Source organism: Oenanthe melanoleuca, chromosome 2, assembly GCF_029582105.1.
Source record: "Oenanthe melanoleuca isolate GR-GAL-2019-014 chromosome 2, OMel1.0, whole genome shotgun sequence".
Lineage (NCBI taxonomy): Eukaryota > Metazoa > Chordata > Aves > Passeriformes > Muscicapidae > Oenanthe > Oenanthe melanoleuca.
Genome location: NC_079335.1, coordinates 48,142,718 through 48,157,914, shown reverse-complemented (window position 1 = coordinate 48,157,914; position 15,197 = coordinate 48,142,718). Strand labels below are relative to the sequence as shown.

Below are 15,197 nucleotides of genomic sequence, written 5' to 3'. Positions count from 1 at the left end.
CAGCACAGAGGGAATGAGAACAGATACCATGGGTAAAGAGATAACTGTATTAAACACTTTACCACCAGTTCACATCTATCCAGTATGTGACAGCAGACCTTAAAAGAGTTTACACACCAAGCCATATCAAATAGTTCTGGGTGTAACACTGTGGAATATACCAGAAAATATGGGGAATGTGATGCACAAAGATGCCAATCAATCAATCAATCAATCAATTCATAAAGAGAAATAGAATTAGAATTAGTAAGCAAATCTTTATGAGGTTTAAATAGCAGCAGAAACTTTAAAGAAATTAAAAATTATCTTGAAAATCAGCTTTATGCAAACTCTATTCATTGTTGCTTACTGGATATAAATATGAATTAAAATATGCAGAATAAACTAGTTTTTGTTTTGAATTCAGATTATGGGAAAATAATGATTAGATTAGAAAATACTTACTTATACAATTTTTTCACTGTGTCTCTTCGCATTCTTTTGGGAGGAAGAGGAGTGTCAGACATATCTAACATGGTAGGCTGAAGTAATGATTCAGCACCTTTATCTGATAAAGCAGGAGTCATGCCTATGAAAAAGTTGCAAGAACAATAACAAAAAAATTTAACCTGCTGGTTATAAACGGGTCCTATAACAACAGAGTTAAACCTTTGAAGACTTTAGAAATGTCTTACTTCACAAATTTTATTTTTAATTTTTAGTTTATATCTGAAATAGAGTTCAAAGATGACAGTTAAAACTATTTGCTTTATTTATAACTGTTGCAGAGTAAATGCTGATTTTTTTGTAAATATTATTTTATTTGACATTAAAAAATATTGGTAACTCAGACAAAACTTGCAGACTTTGGGGTGTTTCTTTTTATAGCACAATGTTTTGATTGTGTTTCCTTAGCAAAAGCAATTCAGCTCTTTACTACACAGTCATTTTAAAAAGCATGCCAATGTTCTGTAGCATGGGGCCAGCCACACTAATAGTTATATAATCTCTTGTTAGTGAGATCATAGTTTCATGTTCACAAGACACAGACCGCCCACAATTATGTGAACACAATACAGGGCAGTGCTGCTCTAGGCAATATCCACAGCATCATTCCACTACATACAGTCTTTCTATTCTTTCCTTAAAATGTGACATCTCTAAGCTATTAATGTTAATTTTCATTCATAGTTTGGACTTTGTAGTTTGTAAGAGCAGAATAAATCTGGTTGCACTTAACTGTTCTCCTCATATAGGACACAAAAATTATAATACAATAACCTACCCAATTTTTGTTTTACTATCTTGAGGCTTTTCTCTTGTTCAGCAAGTTCCTGTTTTTTCTTTTGCATTTCTGGAGTGTTCAGTGACTGCAAATGTAAATCAAGGTCCTTATTCACACTATCAAGTTTAATGACTGCTGCACGGTACTGCTGAAGAAGATCTAATTGAGGAATAAAACAATAAGCAATGAAAAATAAGTAAATGACCATTTTGATTTAGAATGCTACCAATACAACCTAGGCAATGTATAAAACCACAAGAAAATATATCTTTCAAAAACATCCAAACTTAAAAAAAATCCATACTTATAATGGATTGGTGGCTGTTCCTAAAATAGTTGTTAAAAAAACAATCATATCCAATATTTTGACTCCTCTTTTCATTTTGAGTCTGTATCTTAGATGACAGTGAAGTACCTGCAAACTCTGAAAATTATGTGGGAAACTGGTATCACTGTACACATCTTGTTGCCTATGTGTTCCAAGTGAAATTCTCCACCTCTGATGACATTAAGTGCTTATAGCATATTGTTTTCAGTACTACAAAGCAGAAGCTTGTATTACTGACTTGAATTGTATTCCACCTTGTGGACCAAGTGAACATTTACTGAGTTTCACTCTGTCCCACTATGGAAATCTAACTAAGTTGACTCAGATAAACAAAGGTATATTTTGTTGACAATCCTTTTTCCTCTTTAAACATAGAAGACAAAAAAATTTTCCACATCCAGGCATTGAATAAATACATCAAGTAATAAAGGAAGAGTTCAAGCATGTTAGCCTGGGCTCATTCATTTTACCTTGAGGTGAGTATGAGGCTATCTTGCACAAAGCTTAACTGAACACTAAATGACTTTAAGTTTGCCATGGGGTGAAAACTCTCTCACAGAGAGCTGCTGTAGACTGACAAAAGGCACTGCAAACCCTTAGTACAGCTTATTTTGCAAGTACCTTGCCAGTGTAATAACAGACTAAGTAACTTTTATCCTACAAACATTGAAAAACAACATGTCAGAACTAATGCTAAGTGTAAAATTAAGTTCAAAACAAGCCCTGTGTAATGAGATGCTGTCCTTTAAATGGAATTTTACTACAATTTTCCTTTAAATGTATAGTATCTAAGTGAAATTAAAACATGCCCTTTTCTTCTACCATGATTGCTCCGGTACTAAATTATAGAAAATTCTAGTTTAATTTGTATTGGGTAATAATTGAGTTCAACAATTGAAAACATGCTAGACAAAGTGTGCTAAACCCAGTGTATTTTAGTCTGTGACTGACATACTTACTGTGTTTTTCCTACACATAATATATTTTTAACTAAAAATCCAAGGAAAGATCTTTTTAGTCATTTTTTTTTCCCTACTCAATTGGTCAGTGCTAAGTAGTTTCCTCATATATATGGCTACTTTAATAGGTACATGTGTTCTCTCCCTACACCTCTCCAATGCACTGTCATGGATAAATTTCATGTCCTTTCTTTTTAAAATTAAGTATTTAAGAACAATCTTGTTTGTAAGACTTTTCAGTGTTTTACCCATCAGTCAGGTCAGTTGTTACATGTCAGAAACTGAATCTTCTAACTTACATTCTAACCTTTATTCTGAAATGAAGAATCCAAGCACATAAAGAAATGGAAGTGATCCCACAGGAAACAGGGTAGCTTGTGAGATATTCTCTCTTGAGAATAGGAATTTTTCTACCACTGTTTCACAGAGCTCACTTGCACATAAGAAATTCTAAACTGATTATGGCACTTCCAGAGTAGAAAGATGTAAAACTTGTTTTTCAGTGATGCCAGAATTCAATCAGCTCAATCTTCTCATGCCAGCTGTTTGAATGATTATTACTCCTTGTACTCCTTCTTTATTAAGACTAAGAAAAAGGGGATTACGTCATTATTATTTTTTATTTCAGGAACTGCAATAGCTATAAGCTTTTAAGAAAAGGCAAATTTGTAACAGAACACTGTACAGCTTCTACTTCTAAAAATAACTTCATGCTAAACTGGAGTTTTCTGTATTACATCAGAGACTCAAAAAACATAGACAAGCAATATAATTTTATAAGTTTTGCATTTTTATGACTTCATTAACCCACCTATCTGTCCAGAGAAAGTAGAGTAAAGTTTTGGCATTGGTGCTCCAAATACCATTCCTCTGAGTTTGTCCATTGGAGGAGCTTTATTCTGCAGGCCTCCAAATTTTCCATTGCTGCGAATCCTGTCTCCTTCCCTAGTCAGCAAGGTAGGGCAGTGTGTAATTTTTACAACCTGCACAGGTATAAAAATTGATAATAAATTAGTAACTCCACACAAAATCTAAGTTTTCAGCAATGCTGTTGTGAGCCTTTGTATTTTTCAACTGTAATGCAACTTTGTTCCCTAATGAAAACATATTTTATGGAATTATGTCATGACTTCCCTTTCAAGCAGTAGAATGCATATATTAAAATTAAACAGTATTGTCAATAATGACAAAGACCAGTTTTTTTGGGTTTGTGTTCTTTCATTTTACCAGAACTCTGAAGGTAGAATTTAGATCTATACCCAGAAAAAGCTGATTATTGACATTAGGAAGCAGTGGCAATCAGTACAGTTCTACATTTTTATGCTCAATCAGTATTTTGATTCTAGCATTCTCATAGGCTGAAAGAAAAAGTGCCCAGTGTCAAGACTTCCTCAGAGACTCTTCCCTGCTAAAACATGTACCATTAAACCTAATGAAATGAGTTCCAAAAAGATCCAGTAAGTTTCACATCAAGTCTTTAGTGAAGTGAACCTGAAATTTCATCCTGTGTTTTATTACACATTGAGTGACTGGAAAGTACAGAAGAGCTTGTGTTTAACACTCACAGCAAAACTGAAGATGCTTATCTCTGGAAACATGGTCCCATGCATCATGGCAACATTCACACAATGGAATTTGTTGAATGGGGGTAATTTTGTCAGTGCCAAAAACAGAGATTTCATTCATTGTTAAGTGCTTTGAGACCCACAGACACTAAGCACACTGACAGCTAACACAGCATTAAACTTGGCAATTACTCTAAGTTTTTAATGTATTAAATATGTAGCTCTGCAATACATCCATATCATAAAATGTAAAGAAAAATTGAAACATACCTCTTTTCTGTAGTGGTTGGCAGCATCCAAGTTATCTATAATGATAGTATCACCCAAGAGCATACCAAACACTGAAAAATATAAATTTTTGAACTATGATATTTCTCCGGAGCAAGATAACTTGAGTTTTGAAAAGTCAATTCTGAAGCATCATTATTACATCTTCTAAGATAAGTGCAAGGGAAATAGCATGTAAATCATTTGTTTCAACAAATTCTCTTGAGGTTGAGATAGATATGCAATCTTCTGCTTTCATCAGAGAATTCATAAAGAAAAGAAAATAGTACATTTAATTGCATTTTGGCATAAATTGAGTTTATTTTCCAATAAAATGTTCTCTTGATATTTTACATTTATCAAGACACATAATAAAATCCAAAGTTTCATGAAGTTATATAAGTGATAACTCTTTAAAAATCATCCTTGAATGCTGAATTTTTTTCTCAGTTTCTTAATATGTTTCTTCATATTCAATGGCTTATCAAAGAAAAAAAAACATTCACAGGCCAACAATCCAACTGAGCTTAAGACTCTCCTGCTAATAAAAGTCTGTTCCATCTAAAATCTAGCATTGTAGTCATGCATGAGATATGTCAAGCAATGTGGTTTTTCAATTCCCCCAAGGGGCATAACGAAGAATTTATAGTTAAAAGTCTGTCAGTATCTAACTATCTGAACATGCACAGGACTAAAAATTGGTCTTTATTAACAGTAGAGAGGAATATTCAATAGTGGGAGGTCATGAAACAAAATGCAAAAATTACTGAAGTAACCACAGACTCCAACTCTCCATATAAAGGAGCAGGTGCATTTAATTAAAAACATGTAAGAAAAGGTAGGGATTGCTACATTGTTAGAAAAAGTGAGATGATAGTTTCCTAAACTGAAATCTAAGAAAATGGAAAGATTTCTTACAACTCTTAAACTGTTGAAGCATAACCTACAGTCATGTACATTTCAGTCTGCTGTGTACTTAAACCTATGCATTACACATTTCTGAGAGGAACAGAACTGGAAACAAAGCCTAACAAAAGGAGACACTTCTGCAATACGAGATTAGAAAATTAATCTTGTGATGGTCAGCTCCTGCTTTAAAGATCTTAGAAATAAAATAATGCTGCAGGAATTTAAACAAGAAAAAACCTGCTATACATCTAAGCAGAGAAAATGAAACTAAGACAGCAAGCAGAAGAAAGTGGTCATTGTTGAAATTTTCACAACTTTTGTTTAAAAATAATTAATGGTAATGCCCCCCTGTTTTTACCAAAAGAACTCAGGAGGAATGTATGATGGTATTTGCAAATGTATCAGTGCAGATTATTGAATGGATTATAATTTGTGATGTATTTAATTTTTTAAAAGAAAGAAGTTCGTAATGATTTCTCATCATTTACCTGTTTGACAATACTCTACGTTATCTGGAAATGTTAACAGGTCTCTGGCAAATACAGGATTTCCAATAGGTCTGAAGAAGGTTCTTCCATTTTTCAAGTGAGGTAAAGGTCTGGTTAAAGAAAGGGAAGAATGAGAGAGAAGAAAAGAAGAAAGCAATTTGTCCTTATTCTAGTCAGGAACCTCAAACTGAATTGAATGCATCTTAACACTTCCACATTAGGTAAATGATCCCATCACTATCTGAAATGCCAGTTATATTAAAGATTTTTTTTTTTTTAATGAAACACTGATTTGTTATGAGACATTATTTCCAACAATTTATGGACAAGTTTTAATGCACTGTATTATGAAAACTGAGAATTTGAACCTTATAAATCAATTTATACATCAGATCTTTTCTAAAGGGCATTCTTATTATATTAGCAGTTATCTTCATAAGCAAATTATTCTTAGGAAGAGAAATATTGTGCTTTTCTGTATTTTTTCAGGCAACTGAAACAGCAAAATTAATTTCTACTACTACTACAGATGACTTTAGGCGTGTATTCTGAAACTGGATTTTTGAAAGTTATAATCTGATTAGAAGCACTATATTTACAATAAATTCCTGCTCTCTAGGAAACATGGAGACAAAGAAAAAAATTGTCTTATTTTTCAATATAAACACCTTATTAAATAAAGAACATCATACAGCAGTTAAAGACATACCACTGAGACTTCAGCTAACATGTTACTTCAAATGACATTACTTCAAATCTTTAATAGAAGTTTAAAAATCAAATTAGACAAGAAAAAAAGAGTTGAAGAAGTATCTAATACAAGTGCAGAACTTTCATTGTTTTTTTCTCTACCTGCTCCAATCTGGAAGTGTCTTCTTGTAAATAGAATCAAGGGGTAAGACTTGCTGTCGACCTTGAGTTTCATCGAAGATAGAACGAGCAGCTTCTGTGGTCAGTGTGACTACACAGTCCATGTCACTTGCCAGGTGCCAGGAAATAACTTTTGCTGCTTCATTATCCTCAATTTGAGCTAAATGTGCAATCTGTACCACAGAAGTTACAATGGTCAGAACAGAAACCAAGACTGCATTCCTTTTTCATAGTAATTAAAATAACCTGCAACTTCAGACAGACATTTAATTACCCTGTTGATGGCTCTGCTAGGGGACCTGGCCATTGGATAATTTCTAATCAGTGATGCTTTCTGGAACAGAATTCATTAGGAGGCTCCCTGCAAGAAAACTCACCTTGCCTAGAATATCCTGGTTGCCTTTTGGATAGTTTGGGAGGGTACAAGTTCTCCTTGGCTGCTTCATTACTCCTTCTTGTTCCAACATCTTTTTTTTAATCAGAGAATCCACATACTGAAGCTGAGAATGAAAATTTAAAATCAGCAAGCATGTAGTAGTGGCCTGAACAGCAGAAGTAGTTATCTGTCATCAATTAACCTTCTAACAATAAACATTCAATAACCTGAAACAGACTTTTAATGTATGTGCACAATCCCAGAAAAGAGCAAAGGGAAAGCTCACTGCAATTGTGACCAATCTTTTTTCATTACTCCTTTTTTTGTTTTGTTTTGAATTTTTAAGGACTTCATGGAGCATTTCACAAAGAAGTATCAGTGCTTGATTAGAGACAAAAGTGAAGAAAGTTTAAAACAGCAGGAAGAGACAATAATGAATGTACAAAAAGTAACCATTTCAGGAGACTATGTCCAAGCTAGAAAAATTTGGCCAGCAGGGGGAACTTCAGTACTAATACTGCAATTTAGTTCTACTGATTTGTGATTAATGACTATAACTTGATCTTATCTCATCTAAAGATAATTGTTTACATAGGTGTTTTTTTCCCCCAAATGTCAGTAGTTTGAAAATCTTAAAGTTTCCTTAAAATATAACTGGATCTTCAAGGGAAATTAGCAATAGGGTATATTACCCTGAATATTTCCAAACTTATTTTTACATGAACTTTGGTGGTAACATATGCAATTCTCTCATTCTCTGAAAAAAAGTGTTTTCCTTTGGCTTACTTATGGCAGAATACATCCAATATGTATTGACCAACCTCCAAAAACCCACTGTAACCTCTAGCAGCACCAGTAACACTGGTAACCTTATCAGAAACACAAGCAGCAGAAAAACAAGACTAGGATATGAAAGAGAAGGATTTTGTTAGTTCTTTAGCAGTTTTTTAAAAGATCCTCACACTAACAGAACAATACAAAAAAAAAAAATCTTAAGTTTGACATCAATCCATAAATTTTCCTACAGTTTAGATTGTCATTGTTTTGGTAACAGGTGTGATTCAGCAATATTAATATTGATATATTACTGATATCAATTTTAGAGATGTTAATGGAGTTTGGTAAAAAATAAGTCATACTATGTTCGTCTGTGGTAATTCAATTTGGTGTTTTTTCAGTTCATTCTTCAGGACAGCTTCTCTTGTTTCAGCTTCTTTAACCTGACCTGCAACAAAATCAAAACACAGTGAGGAAATGATAGAAAGCAATGGAACACTTACAGAATTTCTTACAACTTTTCAGAATTATGCTAGCTGCAACTGACCCTATCCACTTCTTAATTTCAGCACAGAATATAAGAATTTTTCCACAAAGACCTTGCGATTTTGTCCAGTTTCTAAACAATTTCAGCAGATGCCACACCTTCAGCATCAAGAAGAAAAAGGACCTAGACCTTATATCAGTATGAGAACTTCAGCTGGTTTTAGTTTTCCTCCTCAGTTATGATTGTAAGTGGTTCTCCAACAGGTGAAAAGGCAGGACAGAAGAAAGGAATGGTGGCTGGCACTACCTTCTTTTGTATCTTACATGGGACACCACTTTATGGACACTATTTCCTCAGCTCTCATATCTGAACTAATTTAAAAAATAAATGAGTAAACAGGTGAGTTGCTTTCTACCCTCTATTCAAAATGTGTTTATATTTGAAAATGTTACTTAAGCATAAAGTGTAATGCTGTACTATAACTTACTCTCTACAGATGTGCATGTATGAAACAAAAATTTTATGCCTTTCACACTGGAATTCAGGATTTTTCACTCCTAATGGAAATATACAGTATTAAAATTATAAGAAACAATGGCATCTTCTATGCCAATCTGCTTTATTTACACTTGGTGATTATTTAAAATAAAAATTCAAAATGCAATTATTGAAACAAACCTTTTAATCAACAGGCAGGATGATTCAAACAAAAAAAAGCAAAGAAAACATTTCCTTCATTTCTCTCATTCCCATAAACCAGTGCCCTCACACTATCCTGCAGTTTAACAGAGCTTCATAAAGGATTACTTTTGCTGAAGAACACAAACAATGACAACACATCTGAATAACGTACAGGGGGTAAAATGTGAGGGGGAAAAGTAACATTTTGAAAACATAAAATTAACTTTTTAAAAGAGGACTATCTATTGTCCATTCTCCTCAAATTGTTTTTAGGCTACTATTGAATTTCCAGATGTATGAGCATGCAAAGATGAGAGTAAAAGGCAGTGATGAATAAAAAGAATACCAACGTCAATGTTTCTTTTCTCCTTTTGATAATACTGACATAAGACATTCTACTTCAATACATTTAGAGGTATATAGATACATCCCAGTAATTAGATGCTTCTCTGCAAGATATATGCCCCTTCTGCTACCCTCTAATTACTGTCTCTCATGATTTCAATATTGATTTTTCTCCCCTTCTCTATATTCTAAAACTCATTATAAGAGAAATTTAATTCACAGAAAAATTATTTACATATTTGATTGAACTCACATTTCATTTCAGCTACGAGCTGATTCGTAGTATCAAACATCTTTTTGTAAAGATCTATGGACTTAGATAATTGGTCTTTCTCCCTGGTCAGTGTTGCCATCATCTGCTGCTTCTTGAAATCTACAGAAATAAGCATATACACTTTCAGAACATACAGTAACATACTTAACTGGTTTAAGCATTAGCAAAAATCTCAAGCTATTACATATTTCTGAAAATATATTACAGATCTAAAAATAGTTGATTCTAAGGAAAAGCAAGTATTTTAGAGCACTTAAAACATACCATTGTAAAACATAAACGAGAGACAATATGGTTCCAAAGGTTTTTTCAAAGCTGGCAGATGTGGCTCAAAGACAAGAATATATTCAGTGCTATCTCTTCCAGGACTGTCTTCAGCCAGCACTAAATTCTATGAAAATAAACAAACAAACAAATTTATACCCATCCTTGAGGTTACACACTAAACAACCATTCTTCAGCTACTAAATCTTTAAAGTTACATAATGTCTATAGAGTTTTACTACAGTTTTAAGTACTGGCTTGGAAAAACCTTTTATAACAATTGAACAAAAGTAAAATACAAAGACCTAACTATTTTATAGTTTAAGAATTAAGATTGTCATTTTACCTGTTCAAAAAGTCTTATTATTTTTGCCTATATATTTTATTTCAGAGACACATGCTCAGAAAAAAGGTCCTCTGCTCTGTCTCATATGCAAGATATCCTCAGGTGTACTTCATTCAGTATGTGAAATGCAAACAGATCATTAAAATGAAAGGCCCAATGAATAAATGCAGAGAAGAAAAACAAACTATTCCCAGACCAAATTAAAGTTACTGCTGTTACCATGGAAGTAGGCAGCAGATCCCAAATGAATTAACAATATCTGTCCAAATACTATCATAAGCATTTATTTTCTTATCAACTCCATATTGAGAAGTTATACTAAATCCTTTGCTTTTCTTTATAAACATGAGAAATATTATAAAACCATAAAGGTAAACAGAAATAAAATTAGTAAAGGTAATATCTAAATGTGTTGTTACTTTGGGAAAGGTATCATGCATAAAATGGATAATGCTTATAATAAAACTCATACTGTTTCCACCTTTAACATGTAGAAATTGCTACTCAACTGGCCAAATGAAGAGAGAGGTGGTTGCAGCCTAAAAGAAGAGATAGATATAACCTTCAAAGATAGTCTTCATGGCTTTCAAAAATATTGCAGCTACATATTTTATCAGGGGAAGTCTGTAGTGGAAATATCTTTTCCTTAGAAAATATATGCTAACAAAAAATCTAAACATTTTTCTTCATTAAACAAGTTTAGTATTCCTGAACTTGTGACTAAGGGTAAACATGTCAGATTATCACTTTAATTATTTGTGCTAATTGCACATAACTGTCTTTATAAACAGGATGGAACAATTTCAAAACACCTGAAGAACATGAGTATGTCCCTCCCCCTCCCCATTACAAGTCATATGAAAAGGATAGTGCATCACAACCAACTAATCCTTTCCACATGGGTTTTGTGAGTGGTCTGAAGTCGGTGAACTCAGTATAAGCCAGATGCCTGAAAACTGCCTGAAGAGGGGGAGAGATACTGGATTCACTGAAATGCAATTAGTCCCCATGGATGACTGGGGAAAACAAGTTACTGTCAAAAGCAGCAGGATCTCTTTAGATCATAGTAATAAAAAGGAAGAAGCATGAAAACTCCCCACCTCCCACCAAACCAGGAATAGCTAAGTAAAAAAAGAAAAACCCATCTGCTTACAAAAAAAAGAAAAAAAAAAAAAAAGGGGGGGGGGCAGGGCAAAACAAGTCAAACAAACAACTCCCCAAACACCACAAAACTCAGCACACTCCTCTTCCATTACATAGGTTATCTTTGTCACTGATGGAAGACTGGAGAATTAAGGTCACAATTATGCAATAGCAGGTTACTACTACATGAAGATAAACAAAAAAAAAAATAAATTTCTGCATTAGCAAGGAGTCTTAGAAATTCTCCAGTAATTCTATCTGAACTGTCACAGGCCATATACGAGGTTATTATTACCCATATAAAGGTATTTATAAAGGTATTCAATTGAAACCTTGTTACCATAAGGGTAAATGCAAGATTTGCAGAGTGATTTGATAGACCACTGGTTTTAGCTGATCCTTTAGCTCTACTTTTGCACCTTTTCTTAACTCCACCTGCCTGGGGGAAAAAGTGTTCACAAACCAGTTAATTTATCACTCCTGAAACATGGTAGGGAAACCAGAGAAACACAAGAGTAGAACATAAATCAATCAGTTTATTAATTTTATCTGATACCTCTATTCAGTCCCTGCATTTTATTTAACTAGGTTGTTTTGCATACATATTCTGTCACTTTTCTGTATGGATTAGAGCAGATCAGAATTTGGCAGATTAGTAACATCTGGCCATGTTAACTAGATGTTTCTGTCCTTGACTATTATTGATAGAGAATAACTTACACTGTATCATTCAGTTTCACATATGTAGCTCCATAAAAGCAGTCAATGTACTGAATAAAACATATTATGAAGAAATTTCTATGTAGGATCTGTAGATTTTAGGATTCTACTAGGGTTTTATGGTGGTGATTTCCAAGATGCATTTGGAGAATTTGTCTTGACTGCTATGCAGTGTCTGTCTCCACTTGGCACACACTGATGCCAGCCTGTCATAAAGCTGCTTCCAAAGAGCAAGCTAGAAAAGGTGGCTGAGAAAATGTCCTTAAAAAGCTGGATCCTCCTTTAGAACATCTCCTAACTGTTTGAAGACTTCTAAAGACATCAGACAGACTTTAAAAATAAGTGACAACCAAATGGAATAGGAGTATAATTTCGCTCTGCCATTCTTATAGAATATTTCAAGTTGAAAAAATTAAAAAAAAAAAAATAAAAAATCAATATTCCTGTTTCACCACAGGAATATTACTGACTCAAGTTCAGTGTAGGCTTTTAAGAGAGAGATTATGACCATTCCACTCAGAAGAAACTCCATGTTCAGCTGGATTTTCTTTGGTGTGTTTTGAACAGTTCCTGGTTTTGTGCATGTGCACTTTTTCCATTGTGTCTTTGTATCAAATTTTGTAGCAACTGTGACAGATGGAACTTACAGGTTTTAAAAATTCAATCTGTATTTGTTGAAGAAAAAGTGATTGCAGTGATGTGACTACAATATGCAGCACTTTCAGAGTATGCATGATGCCAGAGATTCAAACCAAAACAAGGAAAGCATTTTTAACAGTCAAGTGCATTAACGAGTGAAACAAACATAAAGAGAAATGGTAGTTGTATCTTCTTCTAATGAGGGATAGGATGCCTTTCTACAAAGTATATATAGACCCAAAACTTAGACAAGATGTAAAGAGAGCCTGGCAAAATTTAATTATAAATAAATGAAGAAGCCAGTTTAGATGATCTTAAGATATTACAGCCTGAGAGTGTTATAAACAGGAATGTAAAATATCAATAATGTTAATGGTTTAACTACAAATTGGTTAAGTGTTATTCACATGTAAAATTCAAATGAAGAAAATATTTTTCCTGGATCTTCCTGAATGTCCTTTTTGCTAACTTGAAGTACGTGTATATTTACCTCACTTGGCAAGGATAAACAGTTTAAAGAATGTTCTTCCTTCAGGTTTTCTGAAAATCAGCAACCAAACAGAGAAGACATAATTTATCTACTTATTTCTAAGGGAAAGCTATAATATAAACTAAATCTCCACAGAACACAATGAGGCGTGAGATAACTTTAAAACTGCAGGAAAATAAGCCACACTCTTCATGGAGCTGTGTGTTTGTCACACTTACAATTTCAGCTGATCCACTCTCCAATGGAAACTCTACTGTATTGACTTTCCCCTGAAACTGTGGGAGCTCTATATCTTCTTCATTGGGGCTTTTAATTTTTGCTATTACTCTGCCAACTAGATCAAGTCCAGTGTGGTTGTTGTATTCATCCTGTAAGTAAAAAAGAAATTTAAGTTAGTTTGGGACGGAACTAAATAAGCCATTTATATACTGCCCTGGATTTATATGGCAAGGTGCTAGCAGTCTCTGCAGAGACTGCCTGTGGCAAGGGCTCACACTGGAGCAGTTAATGAAGGACTGTGGCCCACAAATGGACCCATACTAGAACAGGAAAACTGTGAGGAAAAAGCACTGGCAGGAGAGAGCTGAGGCGCTGTTATGGGTTGACTGAGACCCCCATTCCCCATCCCCCTGCATTGCCCAGGGAAGGGTACAAGGATCTGGAACCAAGTTGAGCCTAGGAAAGGGTAGGGGAGAAGGTGTTGCTTTAGTTTTTTGGTCTTTTGTTTCTTATTACACAAATCTTTTTTAACTGGTGATTAAATTACTTATCCAAAGCTGAGTCTGCTTTGCTATTGTGGTGAGTAAGCTGTGATTTCCTTTTATGCCTGTGAACACTCAAAGCCCAAGAAACCCTATATTTTGTAATATAAGATTTCTAAGAGAAACTGCCCCTGGGAAGAAAAATCATGGAGAGAAACATTTGCTGTACATGTAAGTGTTTCCCACTACAATATATTCTTGGAACAACTTTTCCTGTGGCAACAAGACATGGATTTCAACTGAGATACCAGACAGCAAGGACCAAACATTTCTGTTTTGGTCATCTGTATGGAAATGAAACAAGATGGACCTGTCATCTGCTGAAAAATCACTGATTAGCATCTTTTTTTATGAAGTGAATCTGCAAAGAAACAGCAGCACTTCCTTACAGCAAAATTCAACATAGTTTTAGCAGTCTTTTGTATTTCCCTAATTATGATTTTGTATGGAAGTATAGTTACCGTTAAATGGAGGTATAAATCCTTGACCAGTGTACGGCTGGTAAGAGCTCGAACATTGGAAACTGCTGGAGTAGCTGGTAAAGAATCAGGTAACAAGCGTACAGGGTCATTAGGTACAACTTCAACTATAATCTAGCAGAAAAAGGAGGAAAAATAAAACAAAACAAAATAAAATACTGATATCATTAACTGCAAATCACCTGCACATTTGGGTTGCTCAAAAAACACTGAAATAAATGTATGTAAAATTTATGGACAGACCTGAAATAAATTAGCACAACCATAAAGCAGTTCTGTTAGGTTGCAAATATGCATCTCTGTTATACCATCAAGTTGTTGGCTATAGAAATTAATGAAAACATATTTGATTATCAACAATTTGAAATCAATAACTACCAAAAACAAAAATATAATTTTTTCAAAACTTTTGGGTGAAAGTATTTACATTCTGAACCTACAAAATATCATAACACTTCACCCAGATTATTCTGTATTATGTAGTCTTGGCTACCTGCAATTAGTTATAGATTCAAACCTGTTCACTGTTGAGCATATTTGTCTTATCCATTGCAAAGGTAAACTGGATAATGTAAGTGCCCACTCTCTCCGGAACCATTTTATCCCTAAAAAAACCAAAAACAAAACCCAAGCAAACATGAGTCAATATTGAAGTCATAAGTATGTAAGTATGCAAGCAATTCAAACTCTGAGTAGTCCTCCAAACTAGTTAGAGATCCTTCTAAGGCATAATGCTCCTCTGTCAGCAAGAAAGCCATCAAAGTT

The 15,197-nt window shown here is 34.0% G+C and overlaps 1 protein-coding gene across 2 annotated transcripts in view; it reads right to left on the bottom strand.

Annotated features, from left to right (window-relative positions):
* The window catches only part of SMCHD1 (structural maintenance of chromosomes flexible hinge domain containing 1), a 66,489-nt gene that overhangs the window by 1,656 nt on the left and 49,636 nt on the right, over positions 1 to 15,197 (bottom strand). The window contains exons 35-47 of one of the 2 annotated variants that reach the window (XM_056484572.1): positions 14,950 to 15,037; positions 14,415 to 14,546; positions 13,411 to 13,560; positions 9,855 to 9,981; positions 9,570 to 9,689; positions 8,166 to 8,251; positions 7,028 to 7,150; positions 6,633 to 6,823; positions 5,781 to 5,890; positions 4,387 to 4,457; positions 3,363 to 3,534; positions 1,265 to 1,423; positions 445 to 568 (exon numbers count right to left, since the gene is read on the bottom strand). In XM_056484572.1, the coding sequence (XP_056340547.1) occupies positions 445 to 568; positions 1,265 to 1,423; positions 3,363 to 3,534; positions 4,387 to 4,457; positions 5,781 to 5,890; positions 6,633 to 6,823; positions 7,028 to 7,150; positions 8,166 to 8,251; positions 9,570 to 9,689; positions 9,855 to 9,981; positions 13,411 to 13,560; positions 14,415 to 14,546; positions 14,950 to 15,037 (1,653 nt within the window). Of the gene's footprint in view, positions 1 to 439; positions 569 to 1,264; positions 1,424 to 3,362; positions 3,535 to 4,386; positions 4,458 to 5,780; positions 5,891 to 6,632; positions 6,824 to 7,027; positions 7,151 to 8,165; positions 8,252 to 9,569; positions 9,690 to 9,854; positions 9,982 to 13,410; positions 13,561 to 14,414; positions 14,547 to 14,949; positions 15,038 to 15,197 lie in introns of those variants that run through there. The other variant, XM_056484573.1, reaches the window with a different exon arrangement.